This window comes from Salmo salar, chromosome 19 (genome assembly GCF_965601325.2).
Source record: "Salmo salar chromosome 19, fSalSal1, whole genome shotgun sequence".
NCBI classification, from domain to species: Eukaryota; Metazoa; Chordata; class Actinopteri; order Salmoniformes; family Salmonidae; genus Salmo; species Salmo salar.
This window is the reverse complement of record NC_138309.1, coordinates 44,180,001-44,198,875: the sequence shown is the minus strand read 5'-3', so window position 1 is coordinate 44,198,875 and position 18,875 is coordinate 44,180,001. Positions and strand designations below refer to the sequence as shown.

The following is an 18,875-nucleotide window of genomic DNA, read 5'->3' as shown; positions in this document are numbered from 1 at the left end:
AATGTCGGGGTTGGTGTCGTGGTTGGGGTTAATGTCGGGGTTGGTGTCGTGGTTGGGGTTAATGTCGGGGTTGGTGTCGTGGTTGGGGTTAATGTCGGGGTTGATGTCGGGGTTGGGGTTAGTGTCGGGGTCGGGGTTAATGTCGGGGTTGGTGTCGTGGTTGGGGTTAATGTCGGGGTTCGTGTTGGTGTCGGAGTTAATGTCGGGGTTGGTGTCGTGGTTGGGGTTAATGTCGGGGTTAGTGTTGGTGTCGGGGTTAATGTCGGGGTTGGTGTCGTGGTTGGGGTTAATGTCGGGGTTGGTGTCGTGGTTGGTGTCGTGGTTGGGGTTAATGTCGGGGTTGGTGTCGTGGTTGGGGTTAATGTCGGGGTTGGTGTCGTGGTTGGGGTTAATGTCGGGGTTGGTGTCGTGGTTGGGGTTAATGTCGGGGTTGGTGTCGTGGTTGGGGTTAATGTCGGGGTTGGTGTCGTGGTTGGGGTTAATGTCGGGGTTGGGGTTAGTGTCGGGGTTAGTGTCGTGGTTGGTGTCAGGGTTGGGGTTAGTGTCAGGGTTGGGGTTCGTGTTGGTGTCGGGGTTAATGTCGGGGTTGGTGTCGTGGTTGGGGTTAATGTCGGGGTTAGTGTTGGTGTCGGGGTTAATGTCGGGGTTGGTGTCGTGGTTGGGGTTAATGTCGGGGTTAGTGTTGGTGTCGGGGTTAATGTCGGGGTTAGTGTTGGTGTCGGGGTTAATGTCGGGGTTGGTGTCGTGGTTGGGGTTAATGTCGGGGTTGGTGTCGTGGTTGGGGTTAATGTCGGGGTTGGTGTCGTGGTTGGGGTTAATGTCGGGGTTGGTGTCGTGGTTGGGGTTAATGTCGGGGTTGGTGTCGTGGTTGGGGTTAATGTCGGGGTTGGTGTCGTGGTTGGGGTTAATGTCGGGGTTGGTGTCGTGGTTGGGGTTAATGTCGGGGTTAGTGTAGGTGTCGGGGTTAATGTCGGGGTTGGTGTCGTGGTTGGGGTTAATGTCGGGGTTAGTGTTGGTGTCGGGGTTAATGTCGGGGTTAGTGTTGGTGTCGGGGTTAATGTCGGGGTTGGTGTCGTGGTTGGGGTTAATGTCGGGGTTGGTGTCGTGGTTGGGGTTAATGTCGGGGTTGGTGTCGTGGTTGGGGTTAATGTCGGGGTTGGTGTCGTGGTTGGGGTTAATGTCGGGGTTGGGGTTAATGTCGGGGTTGGTGTCGTGGTTGGGGTTAATGTCGGGGTTGGGGTTAATGTCGGGGTTGGGGTTAATGTCGGGGTTGGGGTTAGTGTCGGGGTTGGGGTTAATGTCGGGGTTGGGGTTAATGTCGGGGTTGGGGTTAGTGTCGGGGTTAATGTCGGGGTTGGTGTCGTGGTTGGGGTTAATGTCGGGGTTGGTGTCGTGGTTGGGGTTAATGTCGGGGTTGGTGTCGTGGTTGGGGTTAATGTCGGGGTTGGTGTCGTGGTTGGGGTTAATGTCGGGGTTGGTGTCGTGGTTGGGGTTAGTGTCGGGGTTGGGGTTCGTGTTGGTGTCGGGGTTAATGTCGGGGTTGGTGTCGTGGTTGGGGTTAGTGTCAGGGTTGGGGTTCGTGTTGGTGTCGGGGTTAATTTCGGGGTTGGTGTCGTGGTTGGGGTTAATGTCGGGGTTAGTGTTGGTGTCGGGGTTAATGTCGGGGTTGGTGTCGTGGTTGGGGTTAATGTCGGGGTTGGTGTCGTGGTTGGGGTTAATGTCGGGGTTGGTGTCGTGGTTGGGGTTAATGTCGGGGTTGGTGTCGTGGTTGGGGTTAATGTCGGGGTTGGTGTCGTGGTTGGGGTTAATGTCGGGGTTGGTGTCGTGGTTGGGGTTAATGTCGGGGTTGGTGTCGGGATTGGTGTCGGGGTTGGGGTTAGTGTCGGGGTTGGGGTTAGTGTCGGGGTTGGTGTCGTGGTTGGGGTTAATGTCGGGGTTGGTGTCGTGGTTGGGGTTAATGTCGGGGTTGGTGTCGTGGTTGGGGTTAATGTCGGGGTTGGTGTCGTGGTTGGGGTTAATGTCGGGGTTGGTGTCGTGGTTGGGGTTAATGTCGGGGTTGGGGTTAATGTCGGGGTTGGGGTTAATGTCGGGGTTGGTGTCGGGATTGGTGTCGGGGTTGGGGTTAGTGTTGGTGTCGGGGTCAGTGTTGGTGTCGGGATTGGTGTCAGGGTTGGGGTTAGTGTTGGGGTTGGTGTCGGGGTTGGTGTCGGGGTTGGGGTTAGTGTTGGTGTCGGGGTTAATGTCGGGGTTGGGGTTAGTGTTGGTGTTGTGGTTAGGGTTAATGTCGGGGTTGGTGTCGTGGTTGGGGTTAATGTCGGGGTTGGGGTTAATGTCGGGGTTGGGGTTAATGTCGGGGTTGGTGTCGTGGTTGTGGTTAATGTCGGGGGCGGGGTTAATGTGGGGGTTGGGGTTAATGTCGGGGTTGGGGTTAATGTCGGGGTTAATGTCGGGGTTCGTGTTGGTGTCGGGGTTAATGTCGGGGTTGGTGTCGTGGTTGGGGTTAATGTCGGGGTTGGGGTTAATGTCGGGGTTGGTGTCGTGGTTGGGGTTAATGTCGGGGTTGGTGTCGTGGTTGGGGTTAATGTCGGGGTTGGTGTCGTGGTTGGGGTTAATGTCGGGGTAGGTGTCGTGGTTGAGGTTAATGTCGGGGTTGGTGTCGTGGTTGGGGTTAATGTCGGGGTTGGTGTCGTGGTTGGGGTTAATGTCGGGGTTGGTGTCGTGGTTGGGGTTAATGTCGGGGTTGGTGTCGGGATTGGTATCGGGGTTAGTGTTGGTGTCGGGGTCAGTGTTGGTGTCGGGGTCAGTGTCGGGGTTGGGGTTAATGTCGGGGTTGGTGTCGTGGTTGGGGTTAATGTCGGGGTTGGTGTCGTGGTTGGGGTTAATGTCGGGGTTGGGGTTAATGTCGGGGTTGGGGTTAATGTCGGGGTTGGGGTTAATGTCGGGGTTCGTGTTGGTGTCGGGGTTAATGTCGGGGTTAGTGTCGTGGTTGGGGTTAATGTCGGGGTTGGTGTCGTGGTTGGGGTTAATGTCGGGGTTGGTGTCGTGGTTGGGGTTAATGTCGGGGTTGGTGTCGTGGTTGGGGTTAATGTCGGGGTTGGTGTCGTGGTTGGGGTTAATGTCGGGGTTGGTGTCGTGGTTGGGGTTAATGTCGGGGTTGGTGTCGTGGTTGGGGTTAATGTCGGGGTTGGTGTCGTGGTTGGGGTTAATGTCGTGGTTGGTGTCGTGGTTGGGGTTAATGTCGTGGTTGGTGTCGTGGTTGGGGTTAATGTCGGGGTTGGGGTTAATGTCGGGGTTGGTGTCGTGGTTGGGGTTAATGTCGGGGTTGGGGTTAATGTCGGGGTTGGGGTTAATGTCGGGGTTGGGGTTAATGTCGGTGTTGGGGTTAATGTCGGTGTTGGGGTTAGTGTCGGGGTTAATGTCGGGGTTGGTGTCGTGGTTGGGGTTAATGTCGGGGTTGGTGTCGTGGTTGGGGTTAATGTCGGGGTTGGTGTCGTGGTTGGGGTTAATGTCGGGGTTGGTGTCGTGGTTGGGGTTAATGTCGGGGTTGGTGTCGTGGTTGGGGTTAATGTCGGGGTTGGGGTTAGTGTCGGGGTTAGTGTCGTGGTTGGTGTCAGGGTTGGTGTTAGTGTCAGGGTTGGGGTTCGTGTTGGTGTCGGGGTTAATGTCGGGGTTGGTGTCGTGGTTGGGGTTAATGTCGGGGTTAGTGTTGGTGTCGGGGTTAATGTCGGGGTTGGTGTCGGGGTTGGGGTTAGTGTCGTGGTTGGGGTTAATGTCGGGGTTGGTGTCGTGGTTGGGGTTAATGTCGGGGTTGGTGTCGTGGTTGGGGTTAATGTCGGGGTTGGTGTCGTGGTTGGGGTTAATGTCGGGGTTGGTGTCGTGGTTGGGGTTAATGTCGGGGTTGGTGTCGTGGTTGGGGTTAATGTCGGGGTTGGTGTCGTGGTTGGGGTTAATGTCGGGGTTGGTGTCGTGGTTGGGGTTAATGTCGGGGTTGGTGTCGTGGTTGGGGTTAATGTCGGGGTTGGTGTCGTGGTTGGGGTTAATGTCGGGGTTGGTGTCGGGATTGGTGTCGGGGTTGGGGTTAGTGTTGGTGTCGGGGTTGGGGTTAGTGTCGGGGTTGGTGTCGTGGTTGGGGTTAATGTCGGGGTTGGTGTCGTGGTTGGGGTTAATGTCGGGGTTGGTGTCGTGGTTGGGGTTAATGTCGGGGTTGGTGTCGTGGTTGGGGTTAATGTCGGGGTTGGTGTCGTGGTTGGGGTTAATGTCGGGGTTGGTGTCGTGGTTGGGGTTAATGTCGGGGTTGGTGTCGTGGTTGGGGTTAATGTCGGGGTTGGGGTTAATGTCGGGGTTGGGGTTAATGTCGGGGTTGGTGTCGTGGTTGGGGTTAATGTCGGGGTTGGGGTTAATGTCGGGGTTGGGGTTAGTGTCGGGGTTGGGGTTAGTGTCGGGGCTGGGGTTAGTGTCGGGGTTGGGGTTAATGTCGGGGTTGGGGTTAATGTCGGGGTTGGGGTTAGTGTCGGGGTTAATGTCGGGGTTGGTGTCGTGATTGGGGTTAATGTCGGGGTTGGTGTCGTGGTTGGGGTTAATGTCGGGGTTGGTGTCGTGGTTGGGGTTAATGTCGGGGTTGGTGTCGTGGTTGGGGTTAATGTCGGGGTTGGTGTCGTGGTTGGGGTTAATGTCGGGGTTGGTGTCGTGGTTGGGGTTAATGTCGGGGTTGGGGTTAGTGTCGGGGTTAGTGTCGTGGTTGGTGTCAGGGTTGGGGTTAGTGTCAGGGTTGGGGTTCGTGTTGGTGTCGGGGTTAATGTCGGGGTTGGTGTCGTGGTTGGGGTTAATGTCGGGGTTAGTGTTGGTGTCGGGGTTAATGTCGGGGTTGGTGTCGTGGTTGGGGTTAATGTCGGGGTTGGTGTCGTGGTTGGGGTTAATGTCGGGGTTCGTGTTGGTGTCGGGGTTAATGTCGGGGTTGGTGTCGTGGTTGGGGTTAATGTCGGGGTTGGTGTCGGGGTTGGGGTTAATGTCGGGGTTGGTGTCGTGGTTGGGGTTAATGTCGGGGTTGGTGTCGTGGTTGGGGTTAATGTCGGGGTTGGTGTCGTGGTTGGGGTTAATGTCGGGATTGGTGTCGTGGTTGGGGTTAATGTCGGGGTTGGTGTCGTGGTTGGGGTTAATGTCGGGGTTGGTGTCGTGGTTGGGGTTAATGTCGGGGTTGGTGTCGTGGTTGGGGTTAATGTCGGGGTTGGTGTCGGGATTGGTGTCGGGGTTGGGGTTAGTGTTGGTGTCGGGGTTGGGGTTAGTGTCGGGGTTGGTGTCGTGGTTGGGGTTAATGTCGGGGTTGGTGTCGTGGTTGGGGTTAATGTCGGGGTTGGTGTCGTGGTTGGGGTTAATGTCGGGGTTGGTGTCGTGGTTGGGGTTAATGTCGGGGTTGGTGTCGTGGTTGGGGTTAATGTCGGGGTTGGGGTTAATGTCGGGGTTGGTGTCGTGGTTGGGGTTAATGTCGGGGTTGGGGTTAATGTCGGGGTTGGGGTTAATGTCGGGGTTGGGGTTAATGTCGGGGTTGGGGTTAGTGTCGGGGTTGGGGTTAATGTCGGGGTTGGGGTTAATGTCGGGGTTGGGGTTAGTGTCGTGGTTGGGGTTAATGTCGGGGTTGGTGTCGTGGTTGGGGTTAATGTCGGGGTTGGTGTCGTGGTTGGGGTTAATGTCGGGGTTGGTGTCGTGGTTGGGGTTAATGTCGGGGTTGGTGTCGTGGTTGGGGTTAATGTCGGGGTTGGTGTCGTGGTTGGGGTTAGTGTCGGGGTTGGGGTTCGTGTTGGTGTCGGGGTTATTGTCGGGGTTGGTGTCGTGGTTGGGGTTAGTGTCAGGGTTGGGGTTCGTGTTGGTGTCGGGGTTAATTTCGGGGTTGGTGTCGTGGTTGGGGTTAATGTCGGGGTTAGTGTTGGTGTCGGGGTTAATGTCGGGGTTGGTGTCGTGGTTGGGGTTAATGTCGGGGTTGGTGTCGTGGTTGGGGTTAATGTCGGGGTTGGTGTCGTGGTTGGGGTTAATGTCGGGGTTGGTGTCGTGGTTGGGGTTAATGTCGGGGTTGGTGTCGTGGTTGGGGTTAATGTCAGGGTTGGTGTCGTGGTTGGGGTTAATGTCGGGGTTGGTGTCGGGATTGGTGTCGGGGTTGGGGTTAGTGTCGGGGTTGGGGTTAGTGTCGGGGTTGGTGTCGTGGTTGGGGTTAATGTCGGGGTTGGTGTCGTGGTTGGGGTTAATGTCGGGGTTGGTGTCGTGGTTGGGGTTAATGTCGGGGTTGGTGTCGTGGTTGGGGTTAATGTCGGGGTTGGTGTCGTGGTTGGGGTTAATGTCGGGGTTGGGGTTAATGTCGGGGTTGGTGTCGGGATTGGTGTCGGGGTTGGGGTTAGTGTTGGTGTCGGGGTCAGTGTTGGTGTCGGGATTGGTGTCAGGGTTGGGGTTAGTGTTGGGGTTGGTGTCGGGGTTGGTGTCGGGGTTGGGGTTAGTGTTGGTGTCGGGGTTAATGTCGGGGTTGGGGTTAATGTCGGGGTTGGGGTTAATGTCGGGGTTGGGGTTAATGTCGGGGTTGGTGTCGTGGTTGTGGTTAATGTCGGGGGCGGGGTTAATGTGGGGGTTGGGGTTAATGTCGGGGTTGGGGTTAATGTCGGGGTTAATGTCGGGGTTCGTGTTGGTGTCGGGGTTAATGTCGGGGTTGGTGTCGTGGTTGGGGTTAATGTCGGGGTTGGGGTTAATGTCGGGGTTGGTGTCGTGGTTGGGGTTAATGTCGGGGTTGGTGTCGTGGTTGGGGTTAATGTCGGGGTTGGTGTCGTGGTTGGGGTTAATGTCGGGGTAGGTGTCGTGGTTGAGGTTAATGTCGGGGTTGGTGTCGTGGTTGGGGTTAATGTCGGGGTTGGTGTCGTGGTTGGGGTTAATGTCGGGGTTGGTGTCGTGGTTGGGGTTAATGTCGGGGTTGGTGTCGGGATTGGTATCGGGGTTAGTGTTGGTGTCGGGGTCAGTGTTGGTGTCGGGGTTGGTGTCGGGGTTGGGGTTAATGTCGGGGTTGGTGTCGTGGTTGGGGTTAATGTCGGGGTTGGTGTCGTGGTTGGGGTTAATGTCGGGGTTGGGGTTAATGTCGGGGTTGGGGTTAATGTCGGGGTTGGGGTTAATGTCGGGGTTCGTGTTGGTGTCGGGGTTAATGTCGGGGTTAGTGTCGTGGTTGGGGTTAATGTCGGGGTTGGTGTCGTGGTTAATGTCGGGGTTGGTGTCGTGGTTGGGGTTAATGTCGGGGTTGGTGTCGTGGTTGGGGTTAATGTCGGGGTTGGTGTCGTGGTTGGGGTTAATGTCGGGGTTGGTGTCGTGGTTAGGGTTAATGTCGGGGTTGGTGTCGTGGTTGGGGTTAATGTCGGGGTTGGTGTCGTGGTTGGGGTTAATGTCGGGGTTGGTGTCGTGGTTGGGGTTAATGTCGGGGTTGGTGTCGTGGTTGGGGTTAATGTCGGGGTTGGTGTCGTGGTTGGGGTTAATGTCGGGGTTGGTGTCGTGGTTGGGGTTAATGTCGGGGTTGGTGTCGTGGTTGGGGTTAATGTCGGGGTTGGTGTCGTGGTTAGGGTTAATGTCGGGGTTGGTGTCGTGGTTAGGGTTAATGTCGGGGTTGGTGTCGTGGTTGGGGTTAATGTCGGGGTTGGTGTCGTGGTTGGGGTTAATGTCGGGGTTGGTGTCGTGGTTGGGGTTAATGTCGGGGTTGGTGTCGTGGTTGGGGTTAATGTCGGGGTTGGTGTCGTGGTTGGGGTTAATGTCGGGGTTGGTGTCGTGGTTGGGGTTAATGTCGGGGTTGGTGTCGTGGTTGGGGTTAATGTCGGGGTTGGTGTCGTGGTTGGGGTTAATGTCGGGGTTGGTGTCGTGGTTGGGGTTAATGTCGGGGTTGGTGTCGTGGTTGGGGTTAATGTCGGGGTTGGGGTCGTGGTTGGGCTTAATGTCGGGGTTGGTGTCGTGGTTGGGGTTAATGTCGGGGTTGGTGTCGTGGTTGGGGTTAATGTCGGGGTTGGGGTCGTGGTTGGGGTTAATGTCGGGGTTGGTGTCGTGGTTGGGGTTAATGTCGGGGTTGGTGTCGTGGTTGGGGTTAATGTCGGGGTTGGGGTTAATGTCGGGGTTGGGGTTAATGTCGGGGTTGGGGTTAATGTCGGGGTTCGTGTTGGTGTCGGGGTTAATGTCGGGGTTGGGGTTAATGTCGGTGTTGGGGTTAATGTCGGTGTTGGGGTTAGTGTCGGGGTTAATGTCGGGGTTGGTGTCGTGGTTGGGGTTAATGTCGGGGTTGGTGTCGTGGTTGGGGTTAATGTCGGGGTTGGTGTCGTGGTTGGGGTTAATGTCGGGGTTGGTGTCGTGGTTGGGGTTAATGTCGGGGTTGGTGTCGTGGTTGGGGTTAATGTCGGGGTTGGGGTTAGTGTCGGGGTTAGTGTCGTGGTTGGTGTCAGGGTTGGTGTTAGTGTCAGGGTTGGGGTTCGTGTTGGTGTCGGGGTTAATGTCGGGGTTGGTGTCGTGGTTGGGGTTAATGTCGGGGTTAGTGTTGGTGTCGGGGTTAATGTCGGGGTTGGTGTCGGGGTTGGGGTTAGTGTCGTGGTTGGGGTTAATGTCGGGGTTGGTGTCGTGGTTGGGGTTAATGTCGGGGTTGGTGTCGTGGTTGGGGTTAATGTCGGGGTTGGTGTCGTGGTTGGGGTTAATGTCGGGGTTGGTGTCGTGGTTGGGGTTAATGTCGGGGTTGGTGTCGTGGTTGGGGTTAATGTCGGGGTTGGTGTCGTGGTTGGGGTTAATGTCGGGGTTGGTGTCGTGGTTGGGGTTAATGTCGGGGTTGGTGTCGTGGTTGGGGTTAATGTCGGGGTTGGTGTCGGGATTGGTGTCGGGGTTGGGGTTAGTGTTGGTGTCGGGGTTGGGGTTAGTGTCGGGGTTGGTGTCGTGGTTGGGGTTAATGTCGGGGTTGGTGTCGTGGTTGGGGTTAATGTCGGGGTTGGTGTCGTGGTTGGGGTTAATGTCGGGGTTGGTGTCGTGGTTGGGGTTAATGTCGGGGTTGGTGTCGTGGTTGGGGTTAATGTCGGGGTTGGTGTCGTGGTTGGGGTTAATGTCGGGGTTGGTGTCGTGGTTGGGGTTAATGTCGGGGTTGGGGTTAATGTCGGGGTTGGGGTTAATGTCGGGGTTGGTGTCGTGGTTGGGGTTAATGTCGGGGTTGGGGTTAATGTCGGGGTTGGGGTTAATGTCGGGGTTGGTGTCGTGGTTGGGGTTAATGTCGGGGTTGGGGTTAATGTCGGGGTTGGGGTTAGTGTCGGGGTTGGGGTTAGTGTCGGGGCTGGGGTTAGTGTCGGGGTTGGGGTTAATGTCGGGGTTGGGGTTAATGTCGGGGTTGGGGTTAGTGTCGGGGTTAATGTCGGGGTTGGTGTCGTGATTGGGGTTAATGTCGGGGTTGGTGTCGTGGTTGGGGTTAATGTCGGGGTTGGTGTCGTGGTTGGGGTTAATGTCGGGGTTGGTGTCGTGGTTGGGGTTAATGTCGGGGTTGGTGTCGTGGTTGGGGTTAATGTCGGGGTTGGTGTCGTGGTTGGGGTTAATGTCGGGGTTGGGGTTAGTGTCGGGGTTAGTGTCGTGGTTGGTGTCAGGGTTGGGGTTAGTGTCAGGGTTGGGGTTCGTGTTGGTGTCGGGGTTAATGTCGGGGTTGGTGTCGTGGTTGGGGTTAATGTCGGGGTTAGTGTTGGTGTCGGGGTTAATGTCGGGGTTGGTGTCGTGGTTGGGGTTAATGTCGGGGTTGGTGTCGTGGTTGGGGTTAATGTCGGGGTTCGTGTTGGTGTCGGGGTTAATGTCGGGGTTGGTGTCGTGGTTGGGGTTAATGTCGGGGTTGGTGTCGGGGTTGGGGTTAATGTCGGGGTTGGTGTCGTGGTTGGGGTTAATGTCGGGGTTGGTGTCGTGGTTGGGGTTAATGTCGGGGTTGGTGTCGTGGTTGGGGTTAATGTCGGGGTTGGTGTCGTGGTTGGGGTTAATGTCGGGATTGGTGTCGTGGTTGGGGTTAATGTCGGGGTTGGTGTCGTGGTTGGGGTTAATGTCGGGGTTGGTGTCGTGGTTGGGGTTAATGTCGGGGTTGGTGTCGTGGTTGGGGTTAATGTCGGGGTTGGTGTCGGGATTGGTGTCGGGGTTGGGGTTAGTGTTGGTGTCGGGGTTGGGGTTAGTGTCGGGGTTGGTGTCGTGGTTGGGGTTAATGTCGGGGTTGGTGTCGTGGTTGGGGTTAATGTCGGGGTTGGTGTCGTGGTTGGGGTTAATGTCGGGGTTGGTGTCGTGGTTGGGGTTAATGTCGGGGTTGGTGTCGTGGTTGGGGTTAATGTCGGGGTTGGGGTTAATGTCGGGGTTGGTGTCGTGGTTGGGGTTAATGTCGGGGTTGGGGTTAATGTCGGGGTTGGGGTTAATGTCGGGGTTGGGGTTAATGTCGGGGTTGGGGTTAGTGTCGGGGTTGGGGTTAATGTCGGGGTTGGGGTTAATGTCGGGGTTGGGGTTAGTGTCGTGGTTGGGGTTAATGTCGGGGTTGGTGTCGTGGTTGGGGTTAATGTCGGGGTTGGTGTCGTGGTTGGGGTTAATGTCGGGGTTGGTGTCGTGGTTGGGGTTAATGTCGGGGTTGGTGTCGTGGTTGGGGTTAATGTCGGGGTTGGTGTCGTGGTTGGGGTTAGTGTCGGGGTTGGGGTTCGTGTTGGTGTCGGGGTTATTGTCGGGGTTGGTGTCGTGGTTGGGGTTAGTGTCAGGGTTGGGGTTCGTGTTGGTGTCGGGGTTAATTTCGGGGTTGGTGTCGTGGTTGGGGTTAATGTCGGGGTTAGTGTTGGTGTCGGGGTTAATGTCGGGGTTGGTGTCGTGGTTGGGGTTAATGTCGGGGTTGGTGTCGTGGTTGGGGTTAATGTCGGGGTTGGTGTCGTGGTTGGGGTTAATGTCGGGGTTGGTGTCGTGGTTGGGGTTAATGTCGGGGTTGGTGTCGTGGTTGGGGTTAATGTCGGGGTTGGTGTCGTGGTTGGGGTTAATGTCAGGGTTGGTGTCGTGGTTGGGGTTAATGTCGGGGTTGGTGTCGGGATTGGTGTCGGGGTTGGGGTTAGTGTCGGGGTTGGGGTTAGTGTCGGGGTTGGTGTCGTGGTTGGGGTTAATGTCGGGGTTGGTGTCGTGGTTGGGGTTAATGTCGGGGTTGGTGTCGTGGTTGGGGTTAATGTCGGGGTTGGTGTCGTGGTTGGGGTTAATGTCGGGGTTGGTGTCGTGGTTGGGGTTAATGTCGGGGTTGGGGTTAATGTCGGGGTTGGTGTCGGGATTGGTGTCGGGGTTGGGGTTAGTGTTGGTGTCGGGGTCAGTGTTGGTGTCGGGATTGGTGTCAGGGTTGGGGTTAGTGTTGGGGTTGGTGTCGGGGTTGGTGTCGGGGTTGGGGTTAGTGTTGGTGTCGGGGTTAATGTCGGGGTTGGGGTTAATGTCGGGGTTGGGGTTAATGTCGGGGTTGGGGTTAATGTCGGGGTTGGTGTCGTGGTTGTGGTTAATGTCGGGGGCGGGGTTAATGTGGGGGTTGGGGTTAATGTCGGGGTTGGGGTTAATGTCGGGGTTAATGTCGGGGTTCGTGTTGGTGTCGGGGTTAATGTCGGGGTTGGTGTCGTGGTTGGGGTTAATGTCGGGGTTGGGGTTAATGTCGGGGTTGGTGTCGTGGTTGGGGTTAATGTCGGGGTTGGTGTCGTGGTTGGGGTTAATGTCGGGGTTGGTGTCGTGGTTGGGGTTAATGTCGGGGTAGGTGTCGTGGTTGAGGTTAATGTCGGGGTTGGTGTCGTGGTTGGGGTTAATGTCGGGGTTGGTGTCGTGGTTGGGGTTAATGTCGGGGTTGGTGTCGTGGTTGGGGTTAATGTCGGGGTTGGTGTCGGGATTGGTATCGGGGTTAGTGTTGGTGTCGGGGTCAGTGTTGGTGTCGGGGTTGGTGTCGGGGTTAATGTCGGGGTTGGTGTCGTGGTTGGGGTTAATGTCGGGGTTGGTGTCGTGGTTGGGGTTAATGTCGGGGTTGGGGTTAATGTCGGGGTTGGGGTTAATGTCGGGGTTGGGGTTAATGTCGGGGTTCGTGTTGGTGTCGGGGTTAATGTCGGGGTTAGTGTCGTGGTTGGGGTTAATGTCGGGGTTGGTGTCGTGGTTAATGTCGGGGTTGGTGTCGTGGTTGGGGTTAATGTCGGGGTTGGTGTCGTGGTTGGGGTTAATGTCGGGGTTGGTGTCGTGGTTGGGGTTAATGTCGGGGTTGGTGTCGTGGTTAGGGTTAATGTCGGGGTTGGTGTCGTGGTTGGGGTTAATGTCGGGGTTGGTGTCGTGGTTGGGGTTAATGTCGGGGTTGGTGTCGTGGTTGGGGTTAATGTCGGGGTTGGTGTCGTGGTTGGGGTTAATGTCGGGGTTGGTGTCGTGGTTGGGGTTAATGTCGGGGTTGGTGTCGTGGTTGGGGTTAATGTCGGGGTTGGTGTCGTGGTTGGGGTTAATGTCGGGGTTGGTGTCGTGGTTGGGGTTAATGTCGGGGTTGGTGTCGTGGTTAGGGTTAATGTCGGGGTTGGTGTCGTGGTTAGGGTTAATGTCGGGGTTGGTGTCGTGGTTGGGGTTAATGTCGGGGTTGGTGTCGTGGTTGGGGTTAATGTCGGGGTTGGTGTCGTGGTTGGGGTTAATGTCGGGGTTGGTGTCGTGGTTGGGGTTAATGTCGGGGTTGGTGTCGTGGTTGGGGTTAATGTCGGGGTTGGTGTCGTGGTTGGGGTTAATGTCGGGGTTGGTGTCGTGGTTGGGGTTAATGTCGGGGTTGGTGTCGTGGTTGGGGTTAATGTCGGGGTTGGTGTCGTGGTTGGGGTTAATGTCGGGGTTGGTGTCGTGGTTGGGGTTAATGTCGGGGTTGGTGTCGTGGTTGGGGTTAATGTCGGGGTTGGGGTCGTGGTTGGGGTTAATGTCGGGGTTGGTGTCGTGGTTGGGGTTAATGTCGGGGTTGGTGTCGTGGTTGGGGTTAATGTCGGGGTTGGGGTCGTGGTTGGGGTTAATGTCGGGGTTGGTGTCGTGGTTGGGGTTAATGTCGGGGTTGGTGTCGTGGTTGGGGTTAATGTCGGGGTTGGTGTCGTGGTTGGGGTTAATGTCGGGGTTGGTGTCGTGGTTGGGGTTAATGTCGGGGTTGGTGTCGTGGTTGGGGTTAATGTCGGGGTTGGTGTCGTGGTTGGGGTTAATGTTGGGGTTGGGGTTAATGTCGGGGTTGGTGTCGTGGTTGGGGTTAATGTCGGGGTTGGTGTCGTGGTTGGGGTTAATGTCGGGGTTGGTGTCGTGGTTGGGGTTAATGTCGGGGTTGGTGTCGGGGTTGGGGTTAATGTCGGGGTTGGTGTCGTGGTTGGGGTTAATGTTGGGGTTGGTGTCGTGGTTGGGGTTAATGTCGGGGTTGGTGTCGTGGTTGGGGTTAATGTCGGGGTTGGGGTTAGTGTCGGGGTTAGTACCTACCTCAGCGATAGAGTCCTTCAGCTCGTTGTACTTGTAGATGTCAAAACGTTGTCTCTTCACTCCCTTGTGGAAGAACAGCAGGTACTGTCTGTCCCTGGCGTCAGGGTAGATGTACTCCTACAGGACGAGGGATATTCTGTCACAATAACACAACACACAACTAGACCTACTCCAGAATGCTACAACTTCTACTAGGGATTATACAGTATACATACTGTACCCCAACAGGAAAAGGAGGACACATTCATGAATGAACCAAACATGAATGAACCAAACATGAATGAACCTGCTCCAAAAAACTACTAGAATACACAAAGCCTAGTGCTTAGTCTCAACACACAAACGCAGTCTGGCCCTGTAAAAGGCTTGGATTTGCTGTGTGCTATAGAGGGTGTGTGTGTGTGTTACCTGGCGTGTGAGTACGTAGTAGGAGTACATAGCCATGGCGGTGGCGTAGGTAATGAAGTAGGTAACAGGCTCCATGATATCCCAGGAGTACTCCCACCAGGTGAGGCGCGCAAGGATCCCAAACTGTGTTGCCATGTAGGCCATGCCCCCCCACAGCACCCAGGTGGTACGACGCTCCGCCTTACGACTCAGCTCCTCCCTCACCTGGGCAAACAGCCAATCAGAGACAGCCATCAGTCATAAAAAGGCACACCTACACCATTGGTCCACTGTAGCTCAGTTGTTAGAGCATGGTGCTTGCAACACCAGGAAGACGGGTTTGATTCCCGGGACCACCAATTCGCAAAACATGTATCCAGGCATGACTGTATGAATGAAGGACATTTTTTCCAGAGTCAAATTGCCAATTGGTAACCGATCCCTTATGAGATTAATTGACACATAAACAAACATTACAATAATTCACTGTGGTAATTAATGATAATTCTTCTTCCGGTGTTCGATGCACTGCGCATCGCATAATGAGTAAAAAATTAAGTTGCGTTGGATAAAAGCATCAGCTAAAAGACATATATAATCACTCACTACCGTCAAACACCTTCATCACTCACTACCGTCAAACACCTTCATCACTCACTACCGTCAAACACCTTCATCACTCACTACCGTCAAACACCTTCATCACTCACTACCGTCAAACACCTTCATCACTCACTACCGTCAAACATCTTCATCACTCACTACCGTCAAACACCTTCATCACTCACTACCGTCAAACACCTTCATCACTCACTACCGTCAAACACCTTCATCACTCACTACCGTCAAACACCTTCATCACTCACTACCGTCAAACACCTTCATCACTCACTACCGTCAAACACCTTCATCACTCACTACCGTCAAACACCTTCATCACTCACTACCGTCAAACACCTTCATCACTCACTACCGTCAAACATCTTCATCACTCACTACCTTCAAACATCTTCATCACTCACTACTGTCAAACGTCTTCATCACTCACTACCGTCAAACACCTTCATCACTCACTACCTTCAAACACCTTCATCACTCACTACCGTCAAACACCTTCATCACTCACTACCGTCAAACACCTTCATCACTCACTACCGTCAAACACCTTCATCACTCACTACCTTCAAACACCTTCATCACTCACTACCGTCAAACACCATCACTCACTACCGTCAAACACCTTCATCACTCACTACCTTCAAACATCTTCATCACTCACTACTGTCAAACATCTTCATCACTCACTACCTTCAAACACCTTCATCACTCACTACCGTCAAACACCTTCATCACTCACTACCGTCAAACACCTTCATCACTCACTACCGTCAAACACCTTCATCACTCACTACCGTCAAACACCTTCATCACTCACTACCGTCAAACACCTTCATCACTCACTACCGTCAAACACCTTCATCACTCACTACCGTCAAACACCTTCATCACGCACTACCGTCAAACACCTTCATCACGCACTACCGTCAAACACCTTCATCACTCACTACCGTCAAACACCTTCATCACTCACTACCGTCAAACACCTTCATCACTCACTACCTTCAAACATCTTCATCACTCACTACTGTCAAACATCTTCATCACTCACTACCGTCAAACACCTTCATCACTCACTACCGTCAAACACCTTCATCACTCACTACCGTCAAACACCTTCATCACTCACTACCGTCAAACACCTTCATCACTCACTACCGTCAAACACCTTCATCACTCACTACCGTCAAACACCTTCATCACGCACTACCGTCAAACACCTTCATCACTCACTACCGTCAAACACCTTCATCACGCACTACCGTCAAACACCTTCATCACTCACTACCGTCAAACACCTTCATCACTCACTACCGTCAAACACCTTCATCACTCACTACCTTCAAACATCTTTATCACTACCATCCATTGATTTGTGAATGAACTCTCCCAATGTGCTGGCTTGTGTCCATCCTTCCACTGGGAGTAAAGTGCTGAATACAGTTGTATTGACCCTTTTCTATCCTCCCCCATGCTAAACATGAACCATGCAGTTCTCTATCCCCCCATGTTAAACATTAACCATGCAGTTCTCTATCCCCCCATGTTAAACATTAACCATGCAGTTCTCTATCCCCCCATGTTAAACATTAACCATGCAGTTCTCTATCCCCCCATGCAGTTCTCTATCCCCCCATGCAGTTCTCTATCCCCCCATGTTAAACATTAACCATGCAGTTCTCTATCCCCCCATGTTAAACATTAACCATGCAGTTCTCTATCCCCCCATGCAGTTCTCTATCCCCCCATGCAGTTCTCTATCCCCCCATGTTAAACATTAACCATGCAGTTCTCTATCCCCCCATGTTAAACATTAACCATGCAGTTCTCTATCCCCCCATGCAGTTCTCTATCCCCCCATGCAGTTCTCTATCCCCCCATGTTAAACATTAACCATGCAGTTCTCTATCCCCCCATGTTAAACATTAACCATGCAGTTCTCTATCCCCCCATGCTAAACATGAACCATGCAGTTCTCTATCCCCCCATGCTAAACATGAACCATGCAGTTCTCTATCCCCCCATGCAGTTCTCTATCCCCCCATGTTAAACATTAACCATGCAGTTCTCTATCCCCCCATGCTAAACATTAACCATGCAGTTCTCTATCCCCCCATGCAGTTCTCTATCCCCCCATGCTAAACATTAACCATGCAGTTCTCTATCCCCCCATGTTAAACATTAACCATGCAGTTCTCTATCCCCCCATGCTAAACATTAACCATGCAGTTCTCTATCCCCCCATGCAGTTCTCTATCCCCCCATGCTAAACATTAACCATGCAGTTCTCTATCCCCCCATGCTAAACATTAACCATGCAGTTCTCTATCCCCCCATGCTAAACATTAACCATGCAGTTCTCTATCCCCCCATGCTAAACATTAACCATGCAGTTCTCTATCCCCCCATGCTAAACATTAACCATGCAGTTCTCTATCCCCCCATGCTAAACATTAACCATGAAGTGAATTCTAAACACAGCAATTCATGTCCATCAGAAGACAGAAAAAAAGTGATATTTACAAATGTATTTAATGCCAATAAATGACTGTGTGTACAGTACCTTCTCTAGAGGACGTAGCTGTGAGTTGAGGTCCTCCAGTCTGACCACTAGTTCCTTCTCTTTACTAAGCTGATGTTCTTCTATATGCATGGTGGTGTAGAGCTGCTGAACTAGGAACTTAACGTCGTTCAGACGCTCTGCCTCATCATTGGCTAGGAGATCTACAGACACACACAGAGGGTTAGAAGGTAGAGACAGACAGACAGACAGACAGACAGACAGACAGACAGACAGACAGACAGACAGACAGACAGACAGACAGACTCTGCCTCCTCATTGGCCAGCAGATCTACAGAGACACACAGAGGGTTAGGAGGTAAAAACACAGACAGACAGGCTCCGCCTCCTCAAAGAGGTCAGAGGGTAAAGGAGGGTGGACATGTTAACACACCATTTCTCACACACACACACACACACACACACACACACACACACACACACACACACACACACACACACACACACACACACACACACACACACACACACACACACACACACACACACACACACAGCATAGAGAATGATAGAGGACTCTAGTGCCCAAAAGTCTGTTCTAGCATGGGAGGACCATTGAGGACTCTCACCATGTTGAAGTAGTCGACTGGGTGGAACTTCCTATGGTTTAATTAAGGATCTCATAAGGCCATCCAGGTCAGCAGAAGGGATCAGTTATTAATTATACTTATGAGTAAACATTCCATAACTGCTGGTGGCAGTAAAATCACCAACCCTGGCTTTATACCTGTTCAAACAACACACTGCTGGTGGCAGTAAAATCACCAACCCTGGCTTTATACCTGTTCAAACAACACACTGCTGGTGGCAGTAAAATCACCAACCCTGGCTTTATACCTGTTCAAACAACACACTGCTGGTGGCAGTAAAATCACCAACCCTGGCTTTATACCTGTTCAAACAACACACTGCTGGTGGCAGTAAAATCACCAACCCTGGCTTTATACCTGTTCAAACAACACACTGCTGGTGGCAGTAAAATCACCAACCCTGGCTTTATACCTGTTCAAACAACACACTGCTGGTGGCAGTATGCCAGAGGAATCACTTCAGATCCATTGCGAAATTGAACGTTTGTGCATGTCCTCAAGACATTGGGAGATACCATCTAAACTGGCCACTAGGAGACAAAAAAATAAATCATCTACAAACGAGTGCCCCACACTGAGATTGAACCTGCGCTCTACGGAGCGGGAGCTCACAACTTTTTACCCCTCTGCCATCTGTCCACAACGATTTAGCAAGCCCAGTCGCAATTAACGCCCAAACTTAACCGTGGAGTTTGTTTTAGTGCGCCTACATTTAACACATTTATTACAGAATTTGGAAGTTGGGACATGAAGTCAGACTGGGATATCTTGTTGAGTGTACAGCCTTTCAGTTTGTTTACTAACTCATAGAAGTAGTAGAAGAAGAAAATGAACTACTTCAAAATGGAGATGGCCTCAATGGCGCTGCCCTTGTGTTCACTGGGATGGATACAACGTTGTGATGTCTATACATCTCTATGGTAGAAAAAAAAGGGGAAGGCAGACATTGTTCATCTAAGTCTATGACAGACAGACAGACAGACAGACAGACAGACAGACAGACAGACAGACAGACAAGAGTCAGACAAGAGTCAGACAAGACAGACAGACAAGACAGTCAGACAAGACAGACAGACAAGACAGTCAGACAAGACAGACAAGACAGTCAGACAAGACAGTCAGACAAGACAGATGCCTACTTTCACCTTAAAAGTATGAAGTACAAAATAAATGTGTTTTCATCTCCTGCCCCTGGTCAATCTCACCTCTTCGTGGCGGCCTCACCAGGTGCGTAACGT

General features: G+C 53.4%; 1 protein-coding gene across 2 annotated transcripts in view; it reads right to left on the bottom strand.

Annotated features, from left to right (window-relative positions):
• The window catches only part of mcu (mitochondrial calcium uniporter), a 183,580-nt gene that overhangs the window by 10,458 nt on the left and 154,247 nt on the right, over positions 1–18,875 (bottom strand). For both annotated transcript variants that reach the window (XM_045702319.2, XM_045702320.2), the window contains 4 exons: positions 18,843–18,875; positions 17,030–17,190; positions 13,870–14,073; positions 13,462–13,578 (listed from right to left, as the gene is read on the bottom strand). The exon at positions 18,843–18,875 is cut by the window's right edge and continues 72 nt beyond it. In XM_045702319.2, the coding sequence (XP_045558275.1) occupies positions 13,462–13,578; positions 13,870–14,073; positions 17,030–17,190; positions 18,843–18,875 (515 nt within the window). The remainder of the gene's footprint in view (positions 1–13,461; positions 13,579–13,869; positions 14,074–17,029; positions 17,191–18,842) is intronic.